This window comes from Rattus norvegicus, chromosome 12 (genome assembly GCF_021556685.1).
Source record: "Rattus norvegicus strain SHRSP/BbbUtx chromosome 12, alternate assembly SHRSP_T2T, whole genome shotgun sequence".
Lineage (NCBI taxonomy): Eukaryota > Metazoa > Chordata > Mammalia > Rodentia > Muridae > Rattus > Rattus norvegicus.
Genome location: NC_141545.1, coordinates 46,383,103 through 46,402,448, shown reverse-complemented (window position 1 = coordinate 46,402,448; position 19,346 = coordinate 46,383,103). Strand labels below are relative to the sequence as shown.

Here is a 19,346-nt window from a genome sequence, read left to right as displayed (position 1 = left end):
CCCTGCTATTCCTAATGAGCCCTCCCAAGCTTTGACTCATGACACTTACTGGGAACAGCCCCATAGCATCATCATGGTTGTATGTGACTGGGAAGCCTGGGGGTGCTAGCATATCCACAGTGGCCCTGGGGGCAGAATGGAAGTGAGTGAGATTCCTGAGGGAGATAGTGTACCCCAGAGATCCTCCCTCCATGAGAGAGACCCGTGAGGAGCTACTAAGCCCCATGTTGTGCAAGCACAAGGTCCTAGGTTCCATCCCCAGAGCCCATTAAAGAACCGTCTCAAAACTCAGGGTGACTGGCTCTTTAGGAACAACATGCAGGGTTAACCTATGTTTACTATGCCTGTACACACACACACACACACACACACACACACACACACTTGATCTTTGCCCACCTACAGAAAAGCTATCTGTCGCTGAAGAATTGAGTCCTCAGTGGCCCTGTCAGTGGTCAGCATTTGATCTCGGGTAGTTCGTTTGTAACCCCAGTACCTGTGTTTTACAGGACAGTGAGCAAGGAAGCAACCTGAACCGAGAGGTGGACAGTCTGGGGAGCATCCACTCCATCCCCAGCGTGTCAGTGAGCACGGGCAGCCGGAGCAGCAGCGTGAACAGCATGCAGGAGGTCATGGACGAGGGCAGCCCTGAGCTCGTCATGATGCAGGAGGATGAAGGCACAGTCAACTCCAGCTCCTCTATGGTACACAAGAAGGTAAGCATGGCAGGTCCCTCACAAGCTAGGCTTGGGCGCTCAAGGCAAAGCCAGCCTGGGACACCTGCTTTCAGAAGGCTGGGCTTCTGACAAAAAGAGCATCAGGGCACTTCCTGTAATGAGTCGGCACAAGACCATGCTGGTCACACCTGCTGCAGATGCTCTACCCTCTCAAGTGTCTCTGGGGGCTGGCACCATCAAGCAGAGTGGCCAAGGGATCACACGGGGGCCTGGTAGCACAGTGTCTAGAATCCCAGTCACTGGAAGGCTGAGGTAGGAGACGGCCATAAGTTCAAGGCTGCCTTCTGTTACTTCAGGAGCAGTAGGCCGGCTTGGGCTACAGAGTAAAATCCTGTCCTAAAAAGGAAACAAAGCAAAAAACAAGACAAACAAAAAGAAGCTGGAGAGGTGGCTCAGAGGTCAAAAGCAGTTGTTGTTCTTGACCAGGTTCAATTCCCAGCACCCTCGTGGTGGCTCACAACCATCTATAACAGTCTAGTGGCTCTGACACCTTCTTCTGGCCTCCTCAGACACCAGGGGCACAATGCACAGACATAAATGCAGGCAAAACACATAAATTAATAAATAAAATTTTGAAAAAAAAGGGAAGAAAGTCAGATGGTAGTGCCTCACTCATTTAGCCCCAGCCCTCGGGAGGCAGGAGGATCTCTGAGTTCAAGGCCAGCCTGGTCCATAGAGTGAGTTCCAGGACAGCCAGTGCTGCACAGAGAAACCCTGTCTTGAAAAATAGAAAACAAAAAAAGGAAGTAAAAGAAAAGAAAAAAAAACATCAACAACAACAAAAGGAAAAGAAAGAGGAAGAGAAAAGAAGAGAAATGAAGCAATCCCTAAGTCACAGAAGGACTCTGTTCAGGCTCTGTAAGCAGCAGCTGGCACACCTCAGGCAGGCAGAGCTTCCCAGGTGTGACCAGTCAGAAGCCTACTTAGAGCCAGGCCTGGCAGTTCTCAAGAGGCTGAGGCAGGAGGATGGCTTGCCAGGGAAGGAAGTTCAAGATGAGCAGTTTACCAAGATCCTGTCAGAAAATAAAAAGCCAAAAGCAACAGTGAGGACAGACGAGGACTGAGGTGGGGCTCATTGGTAGCGTCCATGCCTGCCGTGGGCAGGTCCCGGCCTGATTCAACCCACAGTCCTGGGGGCGGATGCTACAGTCCCAAGTGCTGTCTGTTTTACAGGCGGTTTCCATTCCCTGCGGTTTCTAGAATTTATTGTTTAAATTCCTCTAAAGCTAGCTCTCTGCCAGCTGACTACACTTGCAAGTCTGTCCGTCTGTCTGTCCATCTGTCTGTCTGTTGGGGAGGGTTCACATGCGTGTGACACGGCACACATGCAGAGGTCAGAGGAAAACATGCAGAGTCGATTCTGTCCTTCACCGCATGGGTTCCAGGAATGCACCGAAGTCATCAGACTCAGGGGCAAGCGAGCTTCCTTACCCGCTAAGCCAGCCATTAACGACTTCGGCTTCTGAATGACTGGTGCTGATCAAGGGTGCTTATCTGGTTTGCTCTCTGTCGCTGTGATAGAAAGACTGTGACCAACAGCAACGTGGGGAGGAAAGGGTTCGTTTCTTCTTCCAGCTCTCTACAGCTCAGGAAGCCAAGGAAGGAACCTGCAGGCAGGAGCTGATGCAGGGACCATGGAGAGACACGGCTCATTGGTTTTCTCCTCCTGACTGTCCCAGCCTGCCTTCTTATAGCACCCAGGACCACCTGCCCTGGGATGGCCCCGCCCACAGTGGGCGGGGCCCTAACACAAACGCCCACAGACCAGTCCAATGGAGGCAGTTTGTGGATTGAACTTTCCTTTTCCCAGATAACCCTAGCTTGTGTCAGGGTAACACAAACCTAGCCAGCAGAATGCTCATAATATACAAGCCTTTATATCGTAAATTAAAACTCTCTATGAAAAAAGTTAATGCTTCCTTCAAAGCCATTGCTTTGGCTTGGGGGGAAACAGTATAAAATTATAAAGACTCCTGTCATTTATTTTAAAATTATATTTATTTCATGTGTTTGCATATTATCTATGTGTACTGTATGGGCGCAATGCCCATGGAAGCCAGAAGATGGCGTCTGATCCTCATTGAAATGGAATTGCGGGCGATTGTGGGCGCTGGGAACTAAACCAGGGTCCTCTGCAAAGCAGCAAGCGCTCCTTACCTCAGAGCCATCTCTGCCGTGCCTTGCCCCACCCCTTGGCATTCTTACTTCTTTCAAGTATCTGAGCAGTTTGGGTGCAGGGAACAATGGAAGGTTTGCTCAAGGTGACATTTCAGATGCAGCTTTACAGATAAACGGAAGCCCGACAGCTTCAGGTGAGAGGTGGGAGTGAACTCAAGGGCAACAAGTGCAAAGGCCCTGAGGCAGGAAGAACATCGCACAGCAAGGAAGAGGGCATAGGTCAAAGAGGTTGGAGCCTGAACATGGATACACATCAGACTCCAAGGCCATCAGGATCTGGGGGTCAGGAAGTCTAAGAAAATCGATGACACAAAGCAGATACAAAAAGCCACTCGGTTCAGTGCCGGGGGCCTCTTTGGATTACAGGCAATGGCCACATATTTAAATATAGAGATGTAAGCTTGGAGCCAGGGAGATGGTTCAGTGGGTAAAGGTCTTTGTCCCCAAACCTGTGGACCTGAGTTCAGTCCCCAGGATACGAGAGACCCAAGTCTCCCATGTTGTCTTCCAGCCCTATGCACTGTGGCACAAGTGCACTCGTGGGGGAGGGGAGGCAAAAAATAAAACAAAAGACTTTGTATTCCTGGGTGCTGACAGGTTTGACTGTTTCCTTCCTGTCACCTGTGGGGGTCCCATGACTATGGAGAACAAGGGAAAGCATTAGGAAAGACTGAGTCTTTTGGGTTGCTGGAGAGACAGCTCAGGATTTTCATTGTGTGTATGCGTATTTATTATTATTTATGTGTGTGAGAGAGAGACAGCATCAGATCTTGGAGTTACAGACAGTTGTGAGCTGGAATTTGAACCCGAGTCCTCTGGAAGAACAGTCAGTGCCCTTAACCGTTGAGCCATCTCTCCAGCCCACCTTAAGTGCTTTTAACTACTCTCCAGCACGTGGGTTTTTGGTTCTTCTGTTTGATGTTCCCCTGAGACGATGGCCTACGAGATGGAGAAGGACAGGTAGCTTCGAAGAAGTTGACCTGAGCCACAGGCCCCTCTCGACACCACAGCCAACCCCACAGGTGGCTCTGTCTCCTCAGAGTTGTTCAAGCTGGGCAGAAACAGCTACATCTAGAGGCTTCTTCTTGCCCGAGTCATTGAATACAGCACCGGCTCACAGTGGACTCAGCTCCCACGTGAGACCACAAAGACAAGAAGTGGAGGGCGTGGCTCTGCGTGACAGCCTCAGAAAGCCACTAGACAACTTTCCTTTGATCTTTATCTCGTTATCCTAATGGTTTCCCTTTTAGTGTCTGTCACTATATACAATTATATCGTGACCAGGTTTGGCAGCAGAAGCTTAGCATACCTCTGCCAACCCAGCATCCCAGGGTCACAGGATCAAGTCCTGCCTGACTGCACAGGGAGACCCACGCCTCAAAGAGTAGAAAGGGCCCTGAGAGTGTCCAGTGGCTAGGAGCACTGTCTGCGCTTGCAGAGGACTGGGTTTAGCTCCCAGCCACCCTGCCCCAACCCATGACAACTCACAACCTCTGTGACAACAGCTCCAGGCAATCTGACTACCTCTTCTGGCCTTTAAAAAGGGGCACACCTTGACATACAGGGTACACACAGACTCATGCAAACCAAACATACTTTTAAAAAAATGTAAAAAGAATAAGACAGAGCTTAAGATGCAGCTTAGTAGCAGATGCATGTGTGAGGTCCTGGGTTCAATCTCCAGCACCAGAAAAAAATATATATGTATGTGTATGTGTGTGTATGTGTGTATATGTGTGTGTATGTGTGTGTATGTGTGTGTATGTGTATGTGTGTGTATGTGTGTGTATGTGTGTATGTGTGTATGTGTATGTGTGTGTATGTGTGTGTATGCATGTGTATGTGTGTGTATGTGTATGTGTGTGTATGTGTGTGTATATGTGTGTGTATGTGTGTGTATGTGTGTGTATGTGTATGTGTGTGTATATATGTGTGTGTATGTGTATGTGTGTGTATATATGTGTGTGTATGTGTGTGTATGTGTGTGTGTGTATGTGTGTGTATTATATGTTAATCATAGCATATATATATATATATATATATATATATATATATATATATCTCCCTCCACACAGCTCCTCTTCTGGCTTCTGAGCACATCAGCATACACATGGCTTACACATGCATAGGCGCTCACACATACACATAAACAAATTTTTTTAATCTTTTTTAAAAAAGTTTATTTCTTATACATGAGCACACTGTAGCTGTCTGCAGACACACCAGAAGAGGGCATCAGATCCCATCACAGAAGGTTGTGAGCCACCATGCAGTTGCTGGGATTTGAACTCAGGACCTCTAGAAGAGCAGTCAGTGCTCTTAACCACTGAGCCATCCCTGCAGCCCCTTTTTAAATCTTAAACCATATCCACATATACCATCACATGAGTAGAATGTAGGAGGGTTTTAGGTACAGCGTAGTCAGTCAATAACTACAGACGTAATAGTGAGTGAATGACAAACTCACAACCAGACACTCAACAGCATGACGGTCAGGTTTGGGAAGCGGGCATCTGGGTGGTAGATAATCTTCGATGTTGCCTTGAAGGAAGGAGTTAACTGAGTAGCATTTACCTACTGACAGTGAATGCATGTCTTGACAGCCTGGTAAGGCAGCAGACAGAGTCTATGGAGCTCCACTCACAGTCAGAAAACAGATTCCTACAGCAAACCTGATCATGGCTAGCAGGCCAAAACACAACCCACCTGCCATCTTGGAAGATGGCCGTCTCATCAGACCGGTGTCTTTAAAATGCCTGTGTGTGCATCAATTATGGTTTTGTTATTTATGCATACATGTGCATTTGCATATGTGTAAGTGATTCGAAGACTTGCCACAGACCGTTAAAACTCTGAACTCCAATACTCTTAACTGTTCATAATGTGATCGATCGATCAAAAAGCTAAAGACTTACAATGTGTTTACTGAGCAAGAGAATACTTGTGTCACGTTGAGTGATTTATCATTTCCTTAGTATATTCTGCCCTTAGGCTTCCTTAATTATTTTTTATCATGCAAAGTAACAGATTTCATTATGACATTTTCACTCAGGTGTCACTACTGTACTCTGTCCTTTTGTGTCCCATGTAGAACCTGATCTTAAATTTGTGTGTATGTGTGTGGTACGTGCAGGTCATGGGTGTGAACTCACTTCTAGGACATTTAGTAGTTGTGTATGTGTGTGTGTGTGTGTGTGTGTGTCTGTCTGTCTGTCTGTCTGTGTGTCTGTGTCTGTGTCTGCGTCTGCATACACGTGCACTACACACCAAAGAACATATGGGAAGATAAAAGGTCAGCTTTCTGTCTGTCCTCTCCTTCCACCATGTGGGTCCCAGGGATAGAACTTGGGTCATCAGACTTAGCAGCAAGTACCTCTTCCTGCTGACCATCTCTCCGGCCCTGCCGCCTTCTCTGAAAACGGAAGAACAACTTTCCCCAGTTTTGTGGCAGGAAGAGAAATCCCTGAGGGGCTAGGGTGTCCTAGTTGCATTTGATCCCATGGTCTGTGTACTTTGCTGTACAGAGCCCGGGTCTTTGCTGCTTCCACTCACACGCAGCAGAGAGCGAAGAACAGAAACTGGTGCAGATTAGGTACAGGGACCTGCTGTAGCCCCTTCAGCCACGGCTCAGTGATGTCTCCCCCCATACTTCCTGGTTTCCGCCTCTGCAGCTCCTGTCCAGCTCCATCTAGCAGCCTCAGGTTGCAGTAAGGGTGCCCACTGCGGTAGTGAGGCCCGCTGCAGGAGTCCCTTAATGCTGCAGTGAAGCCAAGAGGGGTTTGCAGAGCTTTAATCTCAGCACTGGGGAGGCTGAGGCTGAGGCCAGTAGATCTCTGAGTTCAAAGCCAGCCTGGTTTACATATCAAGTTCAGGCCAACCAGAGCTGCACATAGAGACCCTGTCTCAAAACAGGACAAAGCAAGAGTGATCATTTTGAAGTGAGCAAAACAGGGGCAGCGAGCTCACTGGCCACGAGACCACACAGGCAGTGAGGGGAAAGCTTGTTTGGGTCACTCCTGTGGGGTGTGCCACCCACAAGTGCCACTGTTTCACAGCTCTCTCATAGAACAGAGTAGCTTTGATGAAACACAGACATGAATTCTTTACTAACCCAAGACAAAAGTGTCATTTTCTTATAGTCTCCTCAGACCTCTCCTGAGATTACTGAGCCATCCATCGCCCCTTAAGTGCCACACCTCAGGCCAGGGAGACAGGTTTCTCCAATCCCACCATCTCAGACAGGAAAAGGAGAATGGGTAAATGTGAAACCATCCCCCATGGTGGTCCAGAGGGAGAGGGAACAAGATCTTGTGAGTCTTGGACATAAGACCACGTGTCATTTCTCTCCTGGGTGGAGCTGCAGGCTAAATAGAAGTAGTGTTCTGGGGGTGTGGGTGTTGTTCAGGTGACAGGTGTTTACCTGGCATGCCCAAGGCCCCGGGGTCCATCCCCAGCACACGCCCACGGTGGCCAAGCCAGGAGAATTGCAGGAGTTTGCTGGACAGTCCATCAGAGCTCTGAGTTCAGTGAGAGGCCCTGCCTCGAAAAACAGTTTTGTAAACGATAGAGGAAGACAGCATGACCTCCATGTATTCTGCGGTATGAGCACACACACACAAACACACACACACACACACACACACACACACACACACACACACACACACACACACACACATACAAACGATGACCCAGGCCAGGACATAAGTTTGTGCCTGTCATATGGTATATTTTACTCTATTGTATAAAAATGCCATTCCTTTTTATCAGACCATGGCATCAGCTGCCTGGAATCTTAGCACTTGGCATGCTGAGGCAGGAGGACCATAGACTCAAGCCATCCTGGGCTTCATGGCAAGACCCTTGCTTCCAAACATATTATTTTGAATAAACAATACAATTTAAGGAAAAACAAATTTGTTGTATACACTATCAGAGGGACTAAGCAGGCCGTAGTTGAATTCTACTCACAATCCGTCAGCAGTCTTTTTTTTTCAATCTGAGGAAATATTTCTGTTGTATTTTACAATGGGCACACATCGCAGGTTTGCCAGATTAAAATGAGTTTAAGATTGGCCCCTAATCCCACTAGAATTTCAAGGGGTCATTCCCTGTGTTGCTAATACTCAATCACATTTATTTACTTACTGTGCATGTACATGTATGTGCAGGCATGTGCCCTGCGCATGCACATGTATGTGTGGGCATGTGCCAGAGCATTCATGTGGAGGTCAGAGGGCAACCCACAGGAATCAGTGCTCTCCTTCCACCAAGCGGGTCCTGGGGATCAAATGCAAGTTTTGAGACTGAGTCACACCACTACTCAGTGAGCCCATCTCTCCTGCACTGGGGGGATATTTGAAAGATGACCACCAGGACATGTATCTGTTCTTGCTGCAAGGTAGTGTGATGTTAGCTCTTCATGTCAGCCCCCAGCTCCTCCTGGGTGGATAGCAGGCATTTACTCCACCTGTGTTAACTGCCTCAGACGCTGTGCAATACCCACTCAGTTACAGGGGTTGAACCCTAAGGGCCTGCGACGTGAAGGGACAGTGGCCAGTACAGGCGGTGTCTCTGCCCAGGCCTCCGGCCACACTCCCCTTATTTTTAAATTGCCCATTTGGTTGGTTGGGGTACTAAATCCTGTTTTTGCACAAGGAGATTGGATGTTTACAAATTTATTTCTTGGCCCTGGGAATATCAGGTAGTGTTAAAGCGAATGGTTGCCCAGAACACAAGTAAACCAGATGTGGTGACCTCGCCTTTAACCCCAGGTGTTCAGCAGAGGTAGGTGGAGCTCTGTGAGTTCCAGGCCAGCCAGGCTACAACAGCAAGACCTTGTCTCCACATGAGTAAATAAAATAAAATATAAACCAAGTGGCCCTTTCTCCGCGCTGCCCAGGAAATGGGTGTGTCCTTGATTTGACTGACAGAGTGCCTTTCCTCTCCCCCTCCCCGCCTTCTCCCTCCCCCCATACCACAGTAGTGATTGTTGTGAAACTACCTAGCAAATGTAAGACTTCTCTTACGAAAAGAAAACCAGGGCTGTGGTTAAGAGCACTGACTGCTCTTCCTAAGGTCCTGAGTTCAAATCCCAGCAACCACATGGTGGCTCACAACCATCTGTGATGGGATTTGATGTTCTCTTCTGGTGTGTCTGAAGACAGCTATAGTGTACTCATAAATAAATCTTAAAAAAAAAGAAAGAAAGAAAAACAGTGGGGCCATCGATGGCTCAGTGCATCAGAGTGCTTGCTGTATGCACACACTCACACACTCAAACACACAAACATGCAAGTATGCACACACTCCAGGAAACACACATCCTTTAATAAATAAATAAATGTAGTTTTTAAAAGGGGAGGAAAAAGGGTAGAAGAAAGACTTAGATTATTGATTTTATCTGTTGTATTTAAGTTAAAATTTGGGGCCTGTCTTTGACCTAACTGCTAAAGTAGTGTCTTAGTTCCCCCCCCACCCCCGCCAATTCCCCACCCTGTTAGTTGTCTCTGTGTGTGCACCGTTGGTTGTCTGTTAGGTGTCTCTGTGTGTGCACCGTTGGTTGTCTGTTAGGTGTCTCTGTGTGTGCACCGTTGGTTGTCTGTTAGGTGTCTCTGTGTGTGCACCGTTGGTTGTCTGTTAGGTGTCTCTGTGTGTGCACCGTTGGTTGTTTGCTTGTTCTTCCTTTTGTTTTGTTGTTGTTATTCTTCTTCTTCTTCTTCTTCTTCTTTCTTCCTTTCTTTTTCTTTTTTTTAAAAACGCGGGTTCTCTGTGTAGCCCTGGCTGTCCTGAAAGTCACTCTGTAGACCAGGCTGGCCTCAAACTCAGAGATGCACCTGCCTCTGCCTCCTGAGTGCTGGGACTAAAGATGTGCAGCATTCCTACTGTATACCTTAGTGAGTTATTTAATGTGTAGACAAAATGAAGGTGGTGTCAGATTTTAGCTTTCTGAATGTATTCACATTCCCTTACATTTAAAAACATAGGTAACGCCAGTGACTTTTAGTTTGATAATCAGGGTCTTAAACCTAAAATATTCATAATTTTTCTTGTTTAGTTTGAGTTTTGTTGTCTTTTGAGGCAAAGGCGTACTATGTAACCCAGGCTGGCCCCAAACTATCCTGCTGCCTCAGCCTCCCAAGAGTTGGGATTGTAGGTGTATATCACCATGCCCAAGGTTCTAGTTTCTATTACGTATGGCCTGTGTGAATGTGTTTTGTTTTGCTTTGCATTGTGAGCACTGTGGCTTCCGGTGCCACTGGCTGCCTTTGCCAATGAAATCACCACCACTTGAAGTGTTACTGCTGACAACACCTGTCCCAGGTCCCCTCTCAATGAGCCTCCTTAATTCTCACTAAAATCATGTCTTTTATGATGCTAGCATTTAAAAGTCTTGTGCCTTTCTGAACCTGTCATATAGGTGAGTTCAATTTTCAACATGGTAGTAGTAATTAATTAGTAACTGATGACAAGAGGAAGACCCAGAGAGGACCCCAGGCCCACCTCGGTGTCCAGTCACGTGCCAAGCCTTTATCCTTGTGCCACATTATTTCCTGAGAAATAATAAAAAATACTTTAAAATGATCCTTCAAGCATTTTTCAAAACACATACGCTAAAAACTTGTTTTTAATTATTGGGAGAGGGAGAGACAGGCTCTACTGTGAGACCCACAGTGACCTCAAACTTACAACTTCTCTGACCTCCTCAGTGCCTCAGAGTGCACACGTGTGTTCAGAGGGATGGCTGTGGGAGTGCACAGCCTTGCCCAGCTTGAAAATTGCAGTTTTTCACTTTCTTGTTGTTACTGCGTACATGCACATGACAGAGGGACACACATGCCCCGGCACACATGGAGGTCAGAGGACAACTGGAGGGCTGGCTCTCTCCTCCCACCTCTCTGTGGATCCAGTGGATTCAGAAGGTGGAGCTCAGACCATCGAGCCTGTTTGGCAAACACTTTACCAGGTAACCTGTGTTCCGGCCCAAGAAATGCATGTTTACTTTGCCAGCTCTGGTCCAAGCTTGCACAGTGGCAGCGTTCGTTATCCTTGTTACCCAACCCTGGCCACTATGAAAGGTAGCTACCAAGTACTTGAAATGTGTTCGGAGTGACTCAGGAGTCAGACGTTACCTTTTATTTCATTTTAATTTGTTTAAATTAAAATAGTCACATTTGGCTAGTTGCCAGCTCACCAGCTCGCCAGCTCGACAGCACAGCTGTAAGCCATCCCCCAATCTGATGGTTTATTACAGAGCTCTCAGGCCTGCAAGATGGCTCCTGGGTAGAGGGGCCTGCCACCAAGCTGGAGTTAGATCCCTGAAACCCACATGGTAGGAGGGGAGGACAGACTCCCAAAGTTGTCTTCTGACCTCCAAGAGTGTGCTATGGCACATGTGTGCACACACATGCACACACACATACACATGCACATACACTCCCACGCGCGCACACACACACACATGCACACTAAAATGTGATTTTAAAATGTAAAAGGTCTTTCTCATTCTTTTAACTTCAATATAGAAATGGGAAAGTCTAAACACAGGTATGAGGACACGCCTCCCTACATATCAAAACACTTAAGATTTACAAAAGCAAACAGCGCTATGATGGGTGTAATCTTGGATAGCGGCTTTCACGTCAAATCCTGGTTATAACGTTTCATCTCCCTCAAAAAATCTGCACGTTTTGATTTTTTTTAATTTATAGATAAATGGTATAATTTTGTATTTTCCAAATCTCTTTGGTCCTTGTTTTATAATGAAAGGGCAATTATATGTTTTTTAAATTTTCAGGTGCTTCTGGAGAAAATGCAAACAAATGGTTTCTCCTAAAACCCTGGGGGATAAAAAATTGATTTCTCCTTCCCCATCTGAGCATGTGCTATTTAAAAATCCCCCACCGTTGAACATGGTTTTGAGCTACAAATTGCCAGAGTATTGGTGGGGGTGGGGGTGGGGGGCGTTGTTTTAATTTTCTGAAAGGTTAGCACTCCCGACTCACTGACCATCTCATTTTGTACAGAGGGGGCACGGTCCTCTGAAAACATTTTCCCTGTAAAAGCCACCTCAGTTGCATTTAAGGAATATGCATTATCATCGGTCCAAGGCATGTTTCCCCCCCACGGGGCGTTAGAATGATATTAATCATCTTTGGCCATCAAGAAAGCACAGGACTCGATTAAATCAGTCAAGGGCATTAAATCCCAGCCTCGCTCAGTCTGCTGGCATACCGATGCTGAGTTGAGGAACCATTTGCGAAAGTATCATTTGGTTTGGAATTGTACGCCTGTCTCTTTAAATCTAAAAAAAAAAAAAAAAAAAAAAAAAAAAAAAAAAAAATCCTTTCAGAAGCTGTAGAGAGAAGGTGCTAGAACTGTGTACGATCATGACTGGAGAGCAGGATCCCTCAGTGACTGCCGAATCTTCCCAGCACAAGACAGAGAGGCGGCTTGCCACAAGCTTCCCCTGATTCCCCCCCCACCCCCCCAAAGAAGAAGGATGACCCCAGCGACCAGCTCACAAATCCAATTCAATTGACAAGGAAGCTCTTTCAAGGGAATGAGGCGGAGGCTCGCTTTTATGTTAAAAGCCACCAGCATCCTCCCCGCCAGACATGGACATGACATTTTTAAAGGAATTATCTGGTCACCGCGTTTTAAGCAGACGGCTCTGAGGCATCCGTCAGCGCCAGTCTCTCTCCTCTTCCTCTTTGCTTTTGCATATATGTAATTCCGGAGGTAAAGGGGGGAAGCCTGCCGGGGAGTCAGAAGGCATCCTACTAGCGATCAGCTGACACTCCTAACTGAAGGCTGCAATGTGTCGCTTATTCGGTTTATACCGTGGGAGCTGCGGGGACTAGCAGAGAGCTGAACTATGCATTTCAAACAGTGGTGCTTGTTCAGAAAGAGGGGTGAGAGAGAGGCAGCCGGCGAGGAAAGAGCGCAGCTGGACTTTCTCCTTCTCTTCATCCATTTCTGCAGGATCATGTATTCGTAAGGGATGAGGCGGGCCACGGCGATCCCAGGCCTGAGCCGCGGCCTACCCAGTCAGTTCAGAGCCGGGCCCTCCACTATCGGAACCGAGAGCGCTTTGCCACGATCAAATCCGCGTCTTTGGTAAGCTGATACTCCCCTACCCACCTTCCCTGCCTTCCCCTCCTCCCTGTCTGGCAGCCTCTGGCCCTCCCTGAGCCTCCCTCAGCTTCATGGATGGGAGGAAAAGGAGCCAGGGATGTTGTCTCCCTCCAAATAATTTTATTCATTTCAGAAAAAAAAAAATCTGTTGGCATAGCAACCTGATCTCAGATATTTAGCATTGTCTATGGCATAGAAAAAAAAACCTTTGTGTGTGTGTGTATGTGTAATTTTGTGTGTCTGTGTGATTGTGTGTTGTATATGCTGTATATGCAAAATAGAAGGCTTTGAGATGAGTTGCTGGCATGACCAGTTTTTTTTTTAAAGTGATCTGTGTTTTCATCGAAATAAATGCTAAAAATATTTTCAAGGTATGGATGTGTGTGTGTGTGTGTGTGTGTGTGTGTGTGTGTAGGGCACTATGCTTCTTTTTATATAGGTGCATGTGTGCCTCTATGATGTACACACACACACACACACACACACACACATCAAAAGGTAAAACATGATCTAAAAAAATTTTTTTATATGGTTGCCGGCTACCATCTGTAATTGTAGAAAAATCAGACACTTGCTTCCCAGGGATAGTCCACCGGCTCGTTCTGGTTCATTCATTTATTTATTGCAACAGTGGTAGTGCCCAGTTTCCCCCATTTAACCCCTGAAGAATTTCCTGCTAGCCATAAAGGCTTTGTAGAGGAGGCCGGGAGAGGCTGTGGGAGCCAGGGGCTGTGGATTCCTCAGCATTTTTACTACTGCAAATGTGATTGCCGGGTGCCCTTGTAGTAGCAAAAGGGGTGTGCTCAGGAAGACTTAGTTTTCACGCCTCCTCCCCTTGGCCCCCCATGCGTGCGCGTGCGCGCTCACACACTCTATCTCTCCTTCTCCTTCTCTCTCTCTCTCTCCATTTCATCCTCAGCATTTGGAACTCTCTTTTAGCTTCTCCATCAAAATCTCACTCCTCAGCCAAGAAATTACTGAAGTATTAGTTGCTTTGCCCAGATGAGTGTTAGAGGTCACATGAGCAGGAATAGTTACTGTACAGCGCTTGGCCGTTCCATCCAGAACCCATGATGACATCATCTGAGGCCGACCCAGAAATAATCGTTTTTTCTTGTCCTATTTTTCAAACCCGATTTCGACTTTTATCCCCCACCCCCACCCCGCCAAGCCTTCTCTTTTTAAAAGGGCTTTGGGTGAAATTTAGAAGGAATTATAATCTCTGACAGAGCAACTAGAAGGAAAAATGGGGAGGGAAGCAGCAATCTATTGCTCCTGCCTATTCCTTCCATGTAGAAAAAAAATCGCACAGCTCAATGCACTCCGTTCGTAAAGAACCCTGCTCCTGAGTTCTTTTATGTTGAAGTTTCTTGTCGCCTCTTTAATGGGCGATTTTTCATCTGAAAGGAATACCCCCACTGTGAGATGGGAGATCTCAAAATGTCCACTCTGTAGCTGCAGATGCTCGGTAAGCATCTCAAAAACACGCCTGTGAAGCCAACAGAACATGGTGGGGCTGCCAGCAGTTGCCTCAGTGGCACGGTGTCTAACTACAGAAAACTGACTACTCACCACAGGCTCCTGTGGGGCTTGTCCCTTTAACCCCCACCTGCTCTCCAGGGCTGAGAGGAGAAGCCACGGGAGCCTTAGCAGCAGGGGCAGGCGCTGCAGGAGGCAGACCTGAGCCCCAGCAGCTCCCCCATTGTGGGACAGGTTCTCTGCCTCCCCTCAGGCCACACCCTCTTCCTTCCCACATCATATATTCATGACTCTCTCCTCCCTCCCTTCATTACTACGACCAAGCCAGAATAGTCTCCTGCTGGCCTCAGAAAACTCCTACCAGGGCTGCTCAGCGTGGGCTTCAGCCATCACAGCCTTCCTCTCAGTGGCTAATAGAAGCCGCTCCCCTGCCAGGCCACTTTAGGCTCTAGGCAGAGCCTTCCAAAGGTCCTTAGAGTCCTACGGGCTTCTGAGTGACCCCACCCCACCCCCATGCAGGGAACCGTGAACTCCCTCCCTCTGGTGTACTTTTCGATTTTCAAAAAGGTCTCTGCTCCAACACTGACTTAAAAACCTAGCAGCCTGGGTTTGGGTGGGGCGGCGGCTGACACTGTGGGCACAGAACTCAGTTGCATCGGTGGTGCAGCCTCTCCTGATGGGGTGCCTTGGGAGTCATGATAGGGTCCTTGGAAGAGCTCCTGAGTATCTGGTAATTATTGAGGGAGAAAAATTAATGCATCTAGGGAAGAATGGGATATGGTGTTGGATGGCTGTTCCTGTGTCCTCTTTGGGCCCATCTAACTATTGGCATGCATTTCAGTTGCCTTCCCATCCACATGCTTGCAAACACCAGACCCAAGGACTGCCCAAGCCATGACACTAGAATATTGGAAAGAAGTGTGTAATTTTAGAAAATGGGTCCCACTTCAATGGAAAAGGACTAAGGTGGCATAAACAGCATTAAATTAAGTGCAGGGCCACGGGACACTGGGGAGCCAATTGTCAGCAATCAACACTGGCCAAACTGATGGTTGATGGCAATGACAGATTGATGTGTCAACCATTGGGTTACTGGTTGGCTGTACCCTCCCTCTGTGGTTTTCCTTCTGGTAGAGATGCCGAGGAACCACAGAGATCTGAAGGTGATCGGCAATGAGAAAGACGCACAAACTCACCTCTCCCTTACGAGCCCAACACATGACAAGGACATTTTCCAATTTGACTTGCTCACTAGTGCCAACAGTTCGCTCTTCTCAGATGTAGCTTACGAACCCACTTTTCCACACAGGCCTAACGGAGGTCCTAGCAGGACACTGCCTGCTCTCAGTATAGCTCTTTATGTTGTGTCTCTGAATGAGGTGTGTGAAGGCCATGAGCTATCGGCTCTTGCAACTGGGGGCGTGGTTCTCTGGGGCACCTTAAAAGGGAGAATTCTGGAGTCCACACCCTGCTACCCCATTGCATGTGGAACAAAGAAACAGCAGGTCTTGAGGGGACTTTGGGATATAGCTTCTCCATTGGACCCTTCCATGAGCATCCTTGATTAGTCTCGTGTAGACCCAAGGAGAAGGAAGAGAACATCGTGGTGTCTGCCTTTCTCTTACTTCCCATGAGGAAGTGTGGCTTGAGCTGGTCTGTTGCCTAGAGGAAAGCAGTTTCTATTATTCCCCAAGATTGTCTCTCAGAACCCTGTGTCCTGTGTTTGCACTTTGCTACTGGCCCACGAGAACAATTCTGGCTGTTTTCAATATTAATATCACTTCTTACATGGGATGCTCTAGTCCTCTGGCAGTTTCCTCAGTAGATGGTGACATAAAGAGTATGAGGTCACGGGGTCTACCAGATGGCTCATACGCTGCTTCCTAAAGACTTCACAAATGATTGTGACAGGCAACACCTTAGGAAGAGAGCATGAAATTAGGTTGGGGTCATTAGAAGAAACACAGGAGAGAAACTGTTGTTCCGTCCCCGTAGTGCACATTCTCTCATTTAGCCTTAGCAAATTGAGGAGGAAAACTCATAAGGGTGGGATGTGTGTTTGGAACCGTTGAAGCACTGTCTAACTGCTGAGCTCACCATGAGACATCTGAACAAGTTTGATCCATAGGGAGAAAAACATTGCTGTACCTTGTGTCCCCTCTCAGGAGCCTAACTGGTTGAGTGTCTCCTCCAGGGCAGTGTACCAGAGGATGTATTCATTATCTATCAATACACAGCAACTCCTGGGGCCCAGGAGGTGACTCAGCCAGCAAGGTTCAGCTTCCCAGCACCCATGTGAATAGCCAGCTATGACCCCGTGTATCTGAAGCCCCAGTTCTTGTTGAGGGGGCGGAGTCAGGAGTAGGAACAGGCAGATCCTTGGCCATCTCATTGGCCAGCCAACCTAGATGAATTAATCAGTTCATCTTCCCAAAATAAGGTGAAGAGCATTGAGGATGACGCCTAGAGTTGACCTCTGACCTCCACGTATATGTGGCACACACGTGAAGCATTGCTGATATGAGTTTCTTTCCCCTGAGCTGTCAATCAATATGCCCAACCCACATGACTACTCATTCAGTAAATGCATATGAGACGGTGGAATGAATTGAATGAGGTCTCTGTGGCCACCACCACATGGGATTTGGGTTGGTAAGGGTGCATTTTAGCTAGGTGTGCTAGTACGTGCTTGTGATGCCCCTGTTAGTGGGGAACTTAAGGCGCCTTTTCCTTGGGTGCTCTGTAGGGTGCCGGGTCAGGTCTGTGCAGCCAACCTAAGGCTCACCATGCTCACACTGACGCTTGCTGGCAGTTTGCTGATGCTCAGCGCCGAGGCGACCATTTCCGCCAATGCTCTGCCTTGCTGCCTAGGAAGAGTCAGTCCCATTCATGAGCTTGGACCACTCGAGTTCAGTAGGTTGCCCCTCAGCCTTCATGCTGCGCATGGTGGGCACACGCGTTCTGGACTGTAGGTTAACTGGTTCACTTCAGAACCAGGTCTTCCTAGGATTAAACAGGGTAGCGTTGTACAACTGTGAGCCTCCTTTCAGAGGTGCCTTAGACCTCCTGGGTAGGGCCCAGACCCCGATGCCTGTCTACTGCACTGTGTGTACTTCAAGTATGTGAGACAGGCAGCGATTCTGACCCGGAGACCATGTGTGGATCTGGGATCCATGTGTTGGGAGTGGATCTCAGTGACACAGCACTGCCAGAGGTCAGGACACAGCGGGAGATATGCATACTTGATCCTTTCTTAGAGTACGGGGCATGGTGCTGAGTATAGAAGTCAGGGCCTCGGTACAGTAAACTTATCTGTTCTATTGTATGTCACCTTAAAGCCCACAGACTGGCCATGGGTAATTTATTATTAAATGTGCTCTCTCACCAGACATGGTGGTGCACGCCTTTAATCCCAGCAGCCAGAGGCAGGAGGTTCTCTGGGAGTCCCAGGCCATCTTGGTCTATGTAGTGAGTCCTCAGCCAGCCAGGGCTCTACAGTGAGACTCTAAGAGTACAAATGGAAATGAAATGAAGCCCACTCTCTCCTGGCCCCTTGTTGAGACCCAGAGCTGCAGCACCAGGAGCAGGGGCTTTGGGAGACATTCCTCCAGGGCTGGCCGTGGAAGGTCGGAGACCAACAGGTCACTCCTGATCCTTGACTCAGAGGCCCCTCAGCCCTTTGACACAGTCCACCACACTGAGGAAAACTGGGCTCATCCCTCTTTTCCAGGGCGGGAGGGACATCAGGAGACTTCGAGAGGTCAATTCTTTGCCCAAGGTCAGAGGTATAGTTGGGACAGAACGAGTGTTTTTCCATAGCATCGTCTGGTTGTGGCACTGCCGGCTCATGTTTGGTCCCGTTGTGGCGTCCCTTGTCGAACTATGGCCATCGCATCCCTATAGCGTCTTTACAGCTTCACATCTGATCGACTGTAGGTCAGACTCACTGTTCTCTCCACCGCTGACTTTGGGGGTGGAGTGGTAATTCCTTGTAACAGGAATGATCATGGTGTCTGCCTTGGTAGTAGATCCCTGAGGCAGTTCAAGAAGGCTCGGTTCTCATCCCCAGAATGTCTAAGAGTTAGGTGGTGTGTGATAGAGCATGCCCTTAATCCCAGCACTCTGGAGGCAGAGGCAGCCTGATCACTGTGGTTCTAGGCCACCCTGGTCTACATACTTAGTTCCAGGCCAACCAGGGCTTCATGGTGAGACCCCCATCTCAAAACAAAGCTACAACAAAAGTGGACCAGAGAGGTGGGGCCAGAAGTGCGCTAGTGAGTCTCAGGCCACCACAGACAACACTGTGGAGGGCCTGTGTCAAGGCTGGAGCAGCAGCTCAGTCACTAATGTGTCTGCTTTACAAGCCTGGGGACCTGAGTTCAGAGCCCCAGAACCCATGTAAAACACCAGGCCCAGTGGCACAGGCTGGGGCCTGGGGTAGCAACAGGCAGGTCCATGAAGCTCTTTAGCCAGCCAATCCAGCAGATTTGATGAGCTTTGGTTCCCTGAGAGATTCACTCTCAAAAAATAAAGGTAGAGAGGGGTCCAGGAGAGAAACCCAGTGGCAACCTCCCCTCCGGTCCCCACATCAGAGCAGGCAGGTGCACACCCAAGCACATGCACACACCCACTAACAAGTACATCCACCACACACATGGACATATTTAAGAGATAAATTATAAGGCATATAAGATCAGCTGTTTGAAATTCTGTTGGCCAGACAGCATATCCTTCAGACCAATGGTGTGAGCGTGAAGTAAGAGCTCACCGTCTAACTGACAAATGTCTAACAGACTTCATGTTAAACTTCTCAAG

General features: G+C 48.0%; 1 protein-coding gene across 3 annotated transcripts in view; it reads left to right on the top strand.

Annotated features, from left to right (window-relative positions):
* Positions 1 to 19,346, top strand: part of Taok3 (TAO kinase 3) — a 161,217-nt gene that overhangs the window by 112,501 nt on the left and 29,370 nt on the right. For all 3 annotated transcript variants that reach the window (NM_001430118.1, NM_001024254.3, XM_087578500.1), the window contains 2 exons: positions 510 to 716; positions 12,900 to 13,034. In NM_001430118.1, coding sequence (NP_001417047.1) covers positions 510 to 716; positions 12,900 to 13,034 — 342 coding nt within the window. The remainder of the gene's footprint in view (positions 1 to 509; positions 717 to 12,899; positions 13,035 to 19,346) is intronic.